The sequence below is a fragment of the Apostichopus japonicus genome, chromosome 15 (assembly GCF_037975245.1).
Source record: "Apostichopus japonicus isolate 1M-3 chromosome 15, ASM3797524v1, whole genome shotgun sequence".
NCBI lineage: Eukaryota > Metazoa > Echinodermata > Holothuroidea > Aspidochirotida > Stichopodidae > Apostichopus > Apostichopus japonicus.
In genome coordinates, this window is record NC_092575.1 from 8,577,432 (window position 1) to 8,591,721 (window position 14,290).

Genomic DNA, 14,290 nt, shown 5'->3' on the forward strand with positions numbered 1-14,290 from the left:
ACTTTGGTATGTACCATTATGATGATCATCTGGGATTATAACTTACCAATCTCATTTTCAATGTTATATTTAATGACCTCATAAAGAATGTGAGAAGAAATTACTTAGCCTGTTGTCTACCTGGTTTTTGGTTGCCACAGGTAAGCAAGACCTATGCAATGAAGTTTGCATGTGTGTCTGTGTGATGCCCTAGCTTGTAAACATGATATCTCCAGGTAGGAAACCTTAGCAGTTCTCATATTTGGCATGTGGCTTCCCTATAATTAGTACAAGAAACGTATTGTTTGGGTGGAGGTCATTTAAGGTCATCACGGGACAAAATGTGAAAATCTTAAAAACTCTGCATCTCCATAACCTTGAACATCAAAGGAGCTCATATGCCATGTAGGATAGCCTTATGTAGTGTATAGTTTTTACACAATTTTGTGTAGGTCAGAATTCATTTAAGGTCACAAGGGGTCAAATCTTGTAATCACGATATCTCCAGATAGGAAACTTTATTGGCTCTCATATTTTGCACATGGATTAGCTATAATAAGAACAGGAACCTTATTGTTTTTAATTGAGGTCCAAGGTCATTTAGGGTCATCAGGTCACACTCTGTAAAGCCTTATCAACACAAACCATGTCAATATGATACCCAAAGATAGGTTACATCACATAGCTCATATTTGGCATGTGTCTATCTTAGTATCTGAGTACAAGATCCCTGTTGTTTTGTGTGGAGGTCAAAGGTCATTTGGGGTCAGCAGAGGTCAAAATATCAAATGCATCTCATCAGGTTAACTATATTACAAATTCAATTTGAGCTATGTGTTGTTAGAGTGAACATGTAACACTAGCAACAACAAACAATATCCCTCTGTCTTTCTTTCATTGTTGTGGTATTATGTGACCAGATTCCCAGTCATCAAACCATGTAATCACTGACTCTGTTTAGATCTATACTGCTCTCCAATCTGCAGTATGAACTTCAGCCAGGGTTAGGTTGCAACTACTCTTGTGGTGTATATGTAAAGGAAAGTAACTGCTAGGAGGGGTTTCCCTCTTGTTTATTCCTTTATAAAGGAGTTTTAGAGATGATGTCTGTGTGTGTATGTCTGTGATGCCCAAGCTTTTGAGCATGATAACTCAAAAAGCACATGTTTGTTTGAAGTTCCATATCTCTGCTGCACATCACCCCTTGTGAGTGAAAAAATGCTATTGGAATTGGTGGAGGTTCAAACTCATTTTAGGTTATCAGAGATCAAGTCTGAAAACCTTGTGAACAGGATAATTGCAAAAGTAAGACCTATGTGAACTTCTAGTTAGTAAGTACAAGATTTCTAGAGATATTGGTAGAGGTCAATGATCTCTTGAAGTCAGAGAGGTCAACCCCCCCCCTCCCCCAACCCACACACATACACACAAAGCAATGGTTGATAGCGGTAGTTCAATTGCTGCAAGCACAAGTGTGCTCTTGGTGTTACTGGTTTGAGTCCTCCTCTGGCCAATGTAGTTTTTTTTTTACTTGTTTAAAACATTCTATTACTGTTAAAGTTACTTGTTCCTTTTTCCATATGTCAGTTGATGAGTTTTGTGGGTAAGTGTCATTCCATGTCCTTCCATACTCATTTTTTTATAGTATCAAACTGCATCAGAGGTTGATAGTTAGTGTTTTACCATCAATGTCTGATTGGTTTGAGGATGATGTCCCTCAAAACATATGTCAGTGTTTCAAGATATTGCAACTTGTGCCAGGTTGATGAATTTACCCATGCTACAAAGAATCAAAGCAGAAGCTCATCTCAAAGGTACAGTATGTGAAAACAGTATGAACACCAAGTACATCAAAAGTACAATACAATACATGTGAAAATTAGTGCATGCCAATTTGTGTGTTTTGTGGAATGTGTTTAATGTGTGCTTAGTAACCAACCTTCACTTACCAAGATATGTAAAGTAACTGTTAATTACATTTGTTATTCCTAGCCAAGGGCAAAGATCTAGTCAATGATATGTGTGTATGTACATTTTGTATTTTAATGAGGACTTGAACAAAGGAATTGCAAGTCCTCAGATTTCATTTGGAAAGGGTTGTACGATTGACCAGCTTCAGTTTTTAAAGTCTGCAATTAACACCTTGAATAGAGATAGGGATTGGGGGGGGGGGTTACTTGAGGGCTACTGGCAATTATTCAGTGAATTTTATTGGTAGGGCATCTAATCCCTCAGTTGTGATGTATCGGTAGAAATTAAATCAATCTTCAACATACGCATTCCTTTAATTTGAGAATTCTACCTCCCCATCACTCTTTACTACTGTATAACATGAGACTTCAAACCATGTGTTAATGACAAAAGAAACACAAAGGTTTGATGTGGTATTAGCAAATGTAATTTTTGGAATACTTGTAGTAACCTTTAATGTTAATTCATTTCATTTCTCACTGTTAATATGGAAAACCTCTTCATCATCATGGTCAGATCACAGTCTGATGACAATTGTGTTATCAGTTCACAGGCAAAAAACTCATATGAATACACTCCTGATCATGATTACAAGTCAGCAAAGGATCAGATCACAAGCATGTTTATGGATATAAATGCTCTTATGATCTCATAACATGTGATCAGGTTTCGTAGGACAAATTTTACCATGCTGTTTTCTTTATGATGAGCATTTTTTTCCCATATGAACACATTGCCTGTTGTTTGTTGTAGATGTGAAAGGTCACTTAAGTTCCCAAAGTTCTAAAACCTTATAAACCCCAATTAATACCAAACAAAGCTTGGATGAACTGCGTACTTAACTTGTGTATTCAACTACCGAAGTATCACAACACTATTGATTTTGTATAGGTCATTCCAGGTAAATACAGCTAAACGTTTGAAAAACTTGTAAACATGATAACTACAAAACATCAGGATGAACATTATATTTAGTGTGTGGTTCTAACTTAGGAAATGCAAGAACTCTGTCGTTTTTTGGAGATGTGAAAGGTCATATCAGGTCAACAGAGGGCAGTCTGAAAACCTACTAAACCTAACAACTCTGAGCATAAAGATTGGTGAAGTTGATATGTACAGTAGCTCAAAAGTTGAAGGCAATTTGATATCAAAATTAAAAATCTTGTGTGAAGTGTTGCATTTCATATCATTTAAAAGTAGGCAAGGAATCACTAAGTTTATTGGCTGTCTAGTTGCAACAGTGTATATATGAATTTATAACATTTGTAATCATGATACTGAAAATGTTAGCATTACAGATTAACATATATATGACATATCTGTATGCAAAGTTCCATACTGAATTTTTGTTCTTTGTTATTATGTACCTGTGGGAATGGTTCAAACGGTACCTTTGTTATTATTTAGTATAATGGGTATGTATTTTAATCACTAAAAATGATTTTCTATGAAGTTCTGTCAATCCCAAATTTGACTCTAGTTTTTGGCACTCTAAGAATAAGTTTGATTTGTAGTAGTTTTATCTACGTATAGTGATCAGTTTGACTAGCAATATGGTGTTGACATGTTTGTGAAACAATGACAATTTTGTGGCAAAGTTAAGCATTGTTCTTCAGTATTTGTTTCTCTAATCGTTTGTGGTCTAACATCACATTGCACCATTTTCTCTAGGTAAGGATGTGTGTTATTGTGCATGTTGTTCATTTAGTGAAACTATCAGTACATGTGTCCATTATGTATAGAGTCACATGATATCTGTCATGATATTGTAATTTCTCTTTGCTTGTTTTGTGAAGTGATTGTGTATGATAATTGCTAATAACTGCTGCTAAGTCATTCATTGTTCCCATTATACTATATATTTTCTCTGTATTCTTTCATAGCACTGTTTCATGTTGTTTGTAAGGTGATTGCACAAGGGCGTAGGAACCGGGGGGGCTGGGGGGGCGCCAGCCCCCCAGTGAAAAATATGGGGGGGGCGGAAGTATCGTTCCGCCCCCCCGCTCCGCAAGTCAGAAAACCCCTTTTTCATTTCCAAATGAGAAAAAAATCTCATTTGAAGGACCAAATTGCATCTTAGGCCAGGTGAAAATGCAAAATTCTTTACAAAATGGAGTGGGTGTTGAAGTGTGCTATATTGCACCAAATTGCATGTGAGGCCACCTGGAAATGCAAAAAAATTCCAAAGGGGAGGGGGACACCCCCTCCCCTTAGACCCCTCCCCCAGGCCGGCCATCAGTCTTCAGCCCCCCCACTCAAAAGCACCTTCCTACGCCACTGTGATTGCATGTAACTATTTCTAACAAAATAATATTCTGTGTAATCACTTCAGTTTCATTTGGTTGACAAGCAATGTCTTCAAAATATGTATTTCTTTAATGCACTTTCATTGTGTCATTTCTGTCTCCTTTGCATTTGTAAGCATTAGTATGGAAGTGCTAGTTGTATAATATCATGCATGTCAGTGAAACAGCTTTTGATAGGGTATTATTCTTTTTTCATCCCTTTTCTCCAGACTACTTTTTTACCATTCTAACATTCATTTCTGGAGTTGAGAAAGCTCTCAGTGGGAATGTTACAGTTGTTTCCAACAAATTGTTGAATCTCATATCTCCTGTAACATTCTGCCATGTTAATCAATAAGTACATTTTCTCTGTAAAACCATCAGTCATTTCAATATTTACATAGTACTACTGGTATGACATTTGGGGAGATTAGTAATAGTGACTGCATTTGGTATTTATAACAAATAACTGTTGAAGTACTAGATGTATTTTACAATGGGAAAAGTTCAATTCTTCTTCAGTCTTACATTCACATTCTTTAATTCAATATTGTGACATTGTTTGAGCAGATTTCAACTGCAGCAATCTAGGGAGTTAATTGTCCACCATTAACCAAGTTGGATGCTATGATTTAATATTGCAGAAAATATTTGTGATTTGTGTTTGACTTGTGCAAATGAGTGTACAAGTGGAATTGTTTCCTCTTCAATTGATTGTCTGGCATGTGTTCCCTTATTGAAGATGCAAGAAATTGATGTAGTCATGATAGTTAAATTTTTGTGTGTGTATAATTAATTATATATGAAACCTTTAATGGTAAGCATGATGACTCAGAAAGTGCAACTTTATTGATTTGTTTACGGTCAAGGTGAGGTCTCGAAGAGACCAACATTGAAGAGTGATAAAAGCAGGATATCAACAAGTGTGATATATCTGACCATTACACTTGTTAGTCAGGTCTTCTCCTTGGTAATTGCTCATTTGAAGCCAGGAGTCCATATAAGTTCTTGTGTAGCTTCTCCTTATTGTTGATCACATAATGTCATATAATCACCATGTAATAAGTCAGAACCATAACTTGTTTGAAATTCATCCTTGCCCTGTTGGTCAACATTAGCCAGTGTAGCAAAAAAGCAAAACAGTAGTTTGTAATTCATAACAGGTACAACAAATTTTGGAAATACGATTACTGTAGGGAAATTTTCAAAAATTTTACAAATGGTTGTACTGTTAAGGCATGATCATGATCATAGTCAGGTAATAGATAACATTCTTGGTGAAATGTTTGTACGTGTACCTCTTTATGCTAAAGTATTATGACTCATGCTTTTGCTATAGACCACAGCCTTAATACAATCCAGTATTGCTATGCGCTTTAGGGAGAATATTCAAATATTGCATGGCTCCAAATTCAGTTTTTACTTGTACTTTATTAGTACTTGTTCAGTATCAGTATTCCTCCTTCAGTGGGAAACAACATTCTCCTATACTGTACAATACTGAAGATTAACTTTGGTAGGAGGATGTCCATGTGTATGCTGAGTCTCGTCTGTGTACTGCTTTTGTAAATAGTTTCCTAAATTAAAATACTCCACACTACTTCTTAAAGAATTTTTAAAGAAAAGGATTCGTATTAAAGTCTATTTTCTGAAGTATATCATTATCAACATACAGTACAGAGTAGAGCAACATTGCAAATGTCACTGCTTACCTCTTTCTCTCCTCCTCTTCCTTCTCTGCCGTGATTAATATGTCTCCAAATCATTATATTCTTTTTCTCCCATCTGCTTACAGAAAAAAATCATCATAATCGTCTGTGTGATTGTACTCATCCTCATTCTCGTTCTTATACTCTTCATTTTGTTGCGTTAATGAGAGCAGTGAGCTCACTTTGACAGTCAGACTACCAGGGAAGAGCAACCAGTAGTTGAATCAATGTGGAGAAGGAACTGGTCCCATCACCAGCTCAGAGAAAAAACAACAAGGATTTTCATGTTTGTATTTTGATCATTGAACTTCACTGCTTCATAAGAAAAGCATCAACAATTTGATCACTGCTGCTATGAAAAATATTGTTTGTTGAGTTGAATAGGGTTCAGTGCCAATAGAGGGCAGCAAACTGATATAACAGATTTTTACATTGAGGAAGTATGTTTGCAATGTAAATGTAAATGTATATTTTAAATGATGATCATTGTTTAGACATGATAAATGTTAAACATGCTTGGAAATTTGAAGTACATGTAAAAATTAGAATGTGTTGATGACTGTGCAGGGGTGGAGGAGCCAAGGGGGCATTGCAGCACATACAGTCCCAGCTTTGTGGGAAACCTCTACAGTGTCATTCTCATAAATTACAATGCCCCTTTATGTAATAAAATGTACCTCCTAACAATGTTTGTATGTGAAATGTGCACATTTGTTATTTACAAAGTGCCTATCTGTCAGAAATTGCAATTTGCTGCTATCTAATAATTAAGAGCTAAAAGCCATTCAAATACCAGGATTTGTGGCACAGAATGCACAGACGATCCGTTTTGTCGGAGATTTTGTGTTAAATTCTGCTTTTTTTCCCATAAATCAAAATCACACATGACAGGTCCCAAATTTGTGAAAAATTATTAGCATTCTTGATGTTTTAATACAAGAGGACTCTGTATGCAGTTATATTGCAGATATGATTGCATGTCCTGCACTTCAAATTAAATCAGTACCAGATAAGACAAGCTATGGACTATATTAAGTTGTTAACTTTTGACAATTGCTTTTGTCTAAATTGACCAGCACTTTAGCAGTCAATGATCTACCGAATTTGTCCAGTCAGTGATAGCTACAAATCTTATGAAGGGTTTCACACGTTGTTGTGTATATTATGTAGATCCATTTGTAATTTATGTTCTTTGAAAGGGCAGTACAAAAGGGTTATATTTATATATTCCACGTCACACAATGTACTTTGTCAAAGTCAGTGACATTATCAATCAGGCATTTGTCTGCAGTAGGTCTGAGGACAGACATCAATATCCTATGAAGGGTACATCCAAATGTCATATGTCTAACTTCTATGTGTCTCTGTTTATAAAGAATAAACCCCAAGACAAACTGTACATGTTTGTTTGTTGGGTTAACTTAAAGATTTGGTTGGGGCAACTGTATCCCACTCTCAAAGATTATGTTGCTTCTTGGAAGCAAATAAACTTTGATAAAACAAATATCTGTATAAAATATTTACTTAATACACATAGCCAAAGGTTGATGTGGTTCTCATCTGTAATTAGGTAAATCTATATCTCAAAGATACTGTAGATCTTACATCATAGGCAATACTTAGGTAGGAGATTGATTAACAACAAATTTAAGTAACTGTCTGCTGGAGATTGAGTATTTGCCTCCTCATTTTCTTTGATTCTTTGAAAGCAAATTACCATGATATCCCCATAGCAACTATCCTGACAGCTCTTATGCCATCTCATCCTTTGAATATTACATTAGCAAGCACTAATGAGGCAGAACTCAGAAAGTGATGTTGTTAAAGGGTTTATTTAAATAGCTTTAAAGGGGTACCTCTAAATTAGGTCACATCTTTGTAACACACCCTGTCAATCAGAAGCTACACATGTATCATATTTGGTTTTGTTGACATCAGTTAACATGTATGCAATCATGATGGTGGGTGTTTGTGCGTGTGTCACACCTCTTTTGTCCTAAAGCATAATATCTTGGGAAACTTGGATGCATCCTTGGCATGTAGCTACCTCATATTGACTAGATAACACCTGTTTTTATTGGACATAATTCAGTAGCTGACAAGTCCGAAAACATAAACATGATATCTCAATAAAGAAACTTGAATGTATTAAGTTCATGATCCCTATTCTTCTAGCAGATCTCAGTAACCATTTAAGCTCCACAAAGGTCAAAAAAACTTAAACAAGATATATCAAGAAGGGAATCTTAGCTGTGTCCCATATGTAATATGTGGTTTCATATTTTGTGTATGAACTCAATTCATTTTTAATTGAGGTCAAATATAATATTGGGTCATTTGAGAGCAAAGCTTTCAATAATCCTAGGAGGCTTCCTAACATTTGTATGTGCAATGCCTTCTTGTTGATTCCTTGCCAAAGACAACTGGAAGCTATGCAATAGTGATGACGTGGTTATAGTTGTTAAGGTCAACAGTCTAAAAACTTTGTAAACACAATAACTCAAGAAGTGAACCTAGGATGACCATCATACTTGGGCATGTGCTTCCAACTTAATGAACACACTAATGGTATTGCTTTCTGTGGAGGTTTAAAGGACATGTAAGACCAATGTCTGAAAGTTTTTATTCATGATAACTTCAGACATAAGGCTTGACTTAATTTCAAACTTCATATGTGGGTCCAAATTATTAAATACAACAAAAGGATTGTTTGTTTGTTTTCAAAATTCCTTCCGGTCAGGGGTAATTTGAGTTTGACAGAAATCAAAGTTTCAATCCCTTGCAATCACAGTTACTCCAAAAGTAGTTAATACCTGATATATCAATCCATCGTAAAAGAACTTACATCAAATGTTCTCATATTAAAAGTGACATCACTCAGTCTGTACCTAATAAACCACCTCATCAAACTCATTGCTCACAATTCACTTATTTCTAGATACCCAAGTAGTATTCATATTACTTTAGTTTCCATTTTAATTGAGGAGATCAAACCATTGTTTGATACTCATTCCATGTGACTTTATGGAATGTATCACACATCTCTTCTTGAAATATTCACAAATGTGGAAAAACAAATGATCCTGAAGAAACAAATTTAACAAGTGATATTCATTATTGCATGTGTATGAATCACAATTAACAATCCCCTTTAGTCCTGACAACTTTTAATCACATGGAAGTGCAAAAAAGTGTTGATTCAAATACCACCATTTGAGGGAGGCAATGGGTTTCAATTTAATTGGAGTATCCTAGTATAGCTCAGATCTTCAGATAATTAATTAAACTAGTGCTTCTAGGTTCTCGCCAAAGGAGGCACGGTAAATAGATTTAAAATATACCTGACACTGTATTTTGTGGATCAATTGATAAAAAGTAGAATACAATTTCAAAGATGCAAATTTGACATATTTTGAAAGTAGTTCATGTTCAGTGGTTGTTCGACACGTCCAAACCAGCTCTTTGATTGGTCTATTGCAGCAGCATCAGATGTGGCTTTAGTGACAAAGTAATGCATGAATACTCTTAAAGTACATTTAATGAGAGCTTTGTGCAGAACCTGTATTAGGTTGGTAACTTTTAAGATTGAACTGAATTTTTCAATACACCCTTGTAGTTCATGTGTCTTTATCTGTTGCATATGTGGAAAGTATTGAGCACTAATTACAATGCTGTTTATCTGAAGTAATAGCTGGTGTACACTAGGTTTTATTTTATGTATGGTTTATGCTTAACATTGTTAAACAATTAATGTTAAAAATTATGTTTCCTTTTATATGATAACTTCTTTCTTTTCATATATAAATGAAATATGTATCATGATCATTGTTTTAGCAGTATAGCATTCACATAATTAAATAATGGCATTTTTAGTAGCATTTTCATGTTCTAGAGTAGCTTGTTCCCTTCCTTTCACCTCTTTCAATTAACTTCCTTGACATCAATTTGGTCTTGCTAGTATGTGTAAACACTATCAGGGTACTTCTTGCATCTCTTGTAGTGAGAACATTTTGTATATCCTATTGTTAGAGTTTTATCAAATGCTTATAATAATCTAATAACTCAAGAATGCAACCGAAGGAAATCAATTGCTTGACGTACGGAAACACAGATTAATGGAAAATGTGTGCAATTGAGAGATTGGCCATTTAATCATGAAATGATCATTGAAATATTGTTGTCTACGACTATGAATTAATATAACAGATACACCTACTGTTTTATTAATATTATTTTTAAAATCATTGTGGAGTTTACTAAAGATATATGTGTTACTGACTTTTTCCAACAAGTATTTTCATACTGTCTGTAATGCCTTCCACCTTGATCTCTTCTCAGTCAGCCTACAAATGTCTAGAACATTAATTTGCAGCCCAGAATCTGCCATCTGTATATTATATTTGTAATTGTATAGTGTTAAAGAAATAATGTGTTCATGTAAATATACTGCAAAGCATTATTAAAGCTATATTGTGTTCATTTCATGTCATATCATTGCCTTTACATCTTCTGTTATTGCACATGTAACACAATCATCATCGTCTGCAAACACCTGCTGTATGTTGTCGCTCCTATCAATTTCAATGATGTCCATTTTCTGACCTTTCACATATTTCTTTAAAAGTGAACGACTATTGAATTCTTCAATTTTGGTTCTTCTTTTGCTGAAAGTTAACTATATTCTCTATGAGAGCACAATATAAGGTGTCTGCACTGTGCATAGCTTGTGTTGTAGTTACCACGAAAGTGGATAAAGTTGGATAAATGTCATAAATTGACCCCTTATATCGTAGCCAGACGGACGAAAAGCCAAACACAGACTGTTGGAATATTGCTCAAGAACATTGCATATGTAAAGTGTATTAACAATGAGCAGATATTGTGTTTTATCTTAGTCACATGGATACTTAACTAGAAAACCTGTGTGGCTCAGCATAACCCCCCCCCCCTCCCTCTTTCCCCTTCAGCCCTCCCCACTCCAATAACATGGTGATACACGTCTTGTTAAGACACAGAAAAGAACCTGAGCGTAGCACGCAAGCTAATACCAAGCAAATGTTATGATATTATACCCGCCTTAAGTTCCTATCCAACTCATCACAGGTCAGTCTACTGTACGTGGCAATACACACCTCCACCAAAAACAATAAGGGACTTGTACTCAATGTGATGCATCCACACACCAAGTACGAGTAGTATCCACGATTTCCTTATTTAAATATCATGTAAAAGGGTTTTAGTAAAATGTAAAAGAGTTTTACCTCTGGTGACCTCAAATGCGATTTGACCTCACAGGCAACAGTATTCTTGTACTCATTATGGCAAATCCATACACCCTGTATGAATCATGTTTTAAAGGTTTTCAGGCCACGGCACTGAAATATTTTTAAAAGTACTCGCCATTTGGCGACCGTGACTAATAGTCTACTCAAAACTCACAATAACAATAAAAATTCACTCGCCACTATGATCGCGGCTCAAGTCTCCATAGAACTGATCTACAACATCAATACTTTCTATGAACAAAGGTCAGATACATTGTGCTACGTATTTGCACATTGGAAAATTATGTTGGAAAATTGTGCACATTGGAAAATTATGTTGTAAAATTGTGCACATTGGAAAATTATGTGCAATTTGAAATGTACACAGTTGTAAAATGCCCGACGATCTGTCCGTTACAAAGTATCAATCGAAAGCGTTGCAGTGCGTTCTCTTGGCAGTACAGCAAATATATACGAGAAATAGCTTTGTGAAAAAGTAACACTAGGCTCTTCATACTAGGGTCTTAACAAGACTAAGTAGCTAGGTGTGCTCGAGTCCTTAGCCTATACAGTACCTCACTGCTACTTTCGACAGCTACTCGATTAGCGCGATTCGTACATTTTCCCAATTATTTTCTTAGCTGCAGATTAGTGTGCGAACAATAAGTCCTTAGCCTATACAGTACCTCACTGCTACTTTCGACAGCTACTCGATTAGCGCGATTCGTACATTTTCCCAATTATTTTCTTAGCTGCAGATTAGTGTGCGAACAATAAGTCCTTAGCCTATACATTACCTCACTGCTACTTTCAACCGCTACTCGATTCGCGCGATTCGTACATTTTCCCAATTATTTTCTTAGCTGCAGATTAGTGTGCGAAAAATATCGCTATTACTCCATCACACTACCTTAATCAAGGCGATCTTTCACGCACTGAAAATCTAAGGTTGAAAGAGCATCTTTCTTCCACTTACAACTGGTGTTGAGTGAAAATCTTTGCAAAAAAATCCGAGCATCATAATAACAAACCCGTCTCAAAACTCATTAAATTGTTGTATATTTTCGGTAATTATGACTCATGGCATGTACGAAATGCCTAAATAAATAATTTAGGACATGCTTGGCCAGCTTAAATATTGGTATTCTGACAGGATTTTTTTTTTTTAACAATGCTGATTGTTAGTAGTGCACATGCATATACTCTACTGTGCAGAGGTTGGCAGCGTACATAATGCACGTGCAGACAGCGAACCATTTTACACAGTTAAATCGCATTGAGATCGGTAATTGATAAAAATATAACTAGGTGACAGTTAATTTTCGTAAACGGCTAGCCATTTCCCCAACGCAACTGCCTCCAAACCTGAAGTTTTTATTTGCCACTGATTCTTGACAATTGCGAAATACGACAGAAAGCTTCAACACCGTGGCAAATATATAATACTGATGATTCAGTGATATCTTTCATCTTGGATCTGAGATCATGGAGTTCCATAACAACTCCCTGCTGAGATGCCCATCGCTGCTATGTACACTGTTTTGTGGGTATTGACCGTTGCTGCATGTATTGACTGACACTAGTGTCTAATAACCACATTCAAAACTAGGTCAGAATACCGGCATCAGACGTTTCTTTGTGCGCGAGTCTTCACTCCCTTTGGATCGATTCGATACTACGGATGCCCACAAGCAAATATTCTTAGGAGGCGTAACGCACATGTTATCTTATAACGGTGGCAGATACGGTAGATTATAAAACAAGGTTTCCACAATTTGGCCTCTGGTGACTTCAAATTACCTTTGACCTCCACAAAAAACAACAGGCTACTTGAACTTAATGTGTCACAACTACATACTAAATACGAGATCGGTCCCATCTTGAGATATCGTGTTTACAGGGTTTTCACGATTTGTGGCTGTAACTTTAACACCAAACGGTGACTGAAAAGAATAAAACAGCTGTCCTATCGTATGCCTCTGTTGAGTAGTTCTATTCTTTTGGTGAAAATATTACCAATAACATCCTGACATAGGCCTCACGTATGCATTTTGCCTTAAAGGGGTAGTCCGGTTGCACACAATGTGACGTTTGTCCATAACTTAATATATATATATGATTAAATATAACCGGTTAAAACCGTCGATTCTTTCAAAGATTTGATCACAGTATACCCCCACAGTATACCCCCACAGTATACTGGTCAGTGATTTCATCACGGCAAATATTCTTCATGGTTTTACTTTCCTATAATGATCTTCTTGTTGTTTTATCCTTGAAACCTGAAACATATCGAATGTACGCTTAGCTGTCAACGTTCTCTGTATGTAGAATTTTATTAAAATGAAACTTTGTCGTATTTTTTAGTGTTTTGACTAGGAACATATTTTCAAAATTAGGGGCAACAGAGGGTTACAATATAGACCCAAATGCAATAACACTTAGGATTTCATTATACATTTAGGACAATTTATTACAATTCAGTGAGGTCAGATGAAATCTTACCATTGCCAGGACTCCAAATTATATTTAGTATGAACTTGTATTACATGTTTCTTAATATGAATATATCGGAGGGTGAAACGAGAAGTGAATGAAAATGGTTCATGTCAACAGCTCCTATCATGAGACTAATTTCATTTGTTGTATTGGGGAGTGCACATGTACCCACACATAGTATTATATTCACTGCTATATTGAGTATACTGTTCATCATAGACATTGTACATTAATCAAGTGGAAGATAAACCAGTCTCAACCGACTATATTTAAAATACTGAACATGACACCTAACAATTCGTATATTGATTTTAACGAAATGGACTACCTACCCCTCAAGCAACCCTCAAGCCAGAAGAGAAAATGTTTGGAGTGTTCGACACTTAAATGGGCAAAATATTGTTTTACTTTTGCTAATTTATTAATTGTTTTGTTTTCGTTTCCAATTATAGAAGAAGATCATCATCATCGCTTTGTGTTCTGTCGTTGTCATCGCGATCGTGCTCGTTGTGGTTATTATCATCATCAAGTAACAAATCATTGGTATTTCATATCTTCATCTATTCCTCATTTTGTTCTTTTC

The 14,290-nt window shown here is 35.7% G+C and overlaps 1 protein-coding gene across 3 annotated transcripts in view; it reads left to right on the forward strand.

The window, feature by feature from the left end:
• LOC139981641 (syntaxin-like) overlaps positions 1–14,290 on the forward strand; it is a 65,802-nt gene that overhangs the window by 49,402 nt on the left and 2,110 nt on the right. The window contains exon 10 of one of the 3 annotated variants that reach the window (XM_071994182.1): positions 6,031–14,250. The exons of 1 other annotated variant lie outside the window; for it this stretch is intronic. In XM_071994182.1, the coding sequence (XP_071850283.1) occupies positions 6,031–6,108 (78 nt within the window). In that variant the 3' untranslated portion in view covers positions 6,109–14,250. Of the gene's footprint in view, positions 1–6,030; positions 14,251–14,290 lie in introns of those variants that run through there. One more of the 3 variants, XM_071994181.1, reaches the window with a different exon arrangement.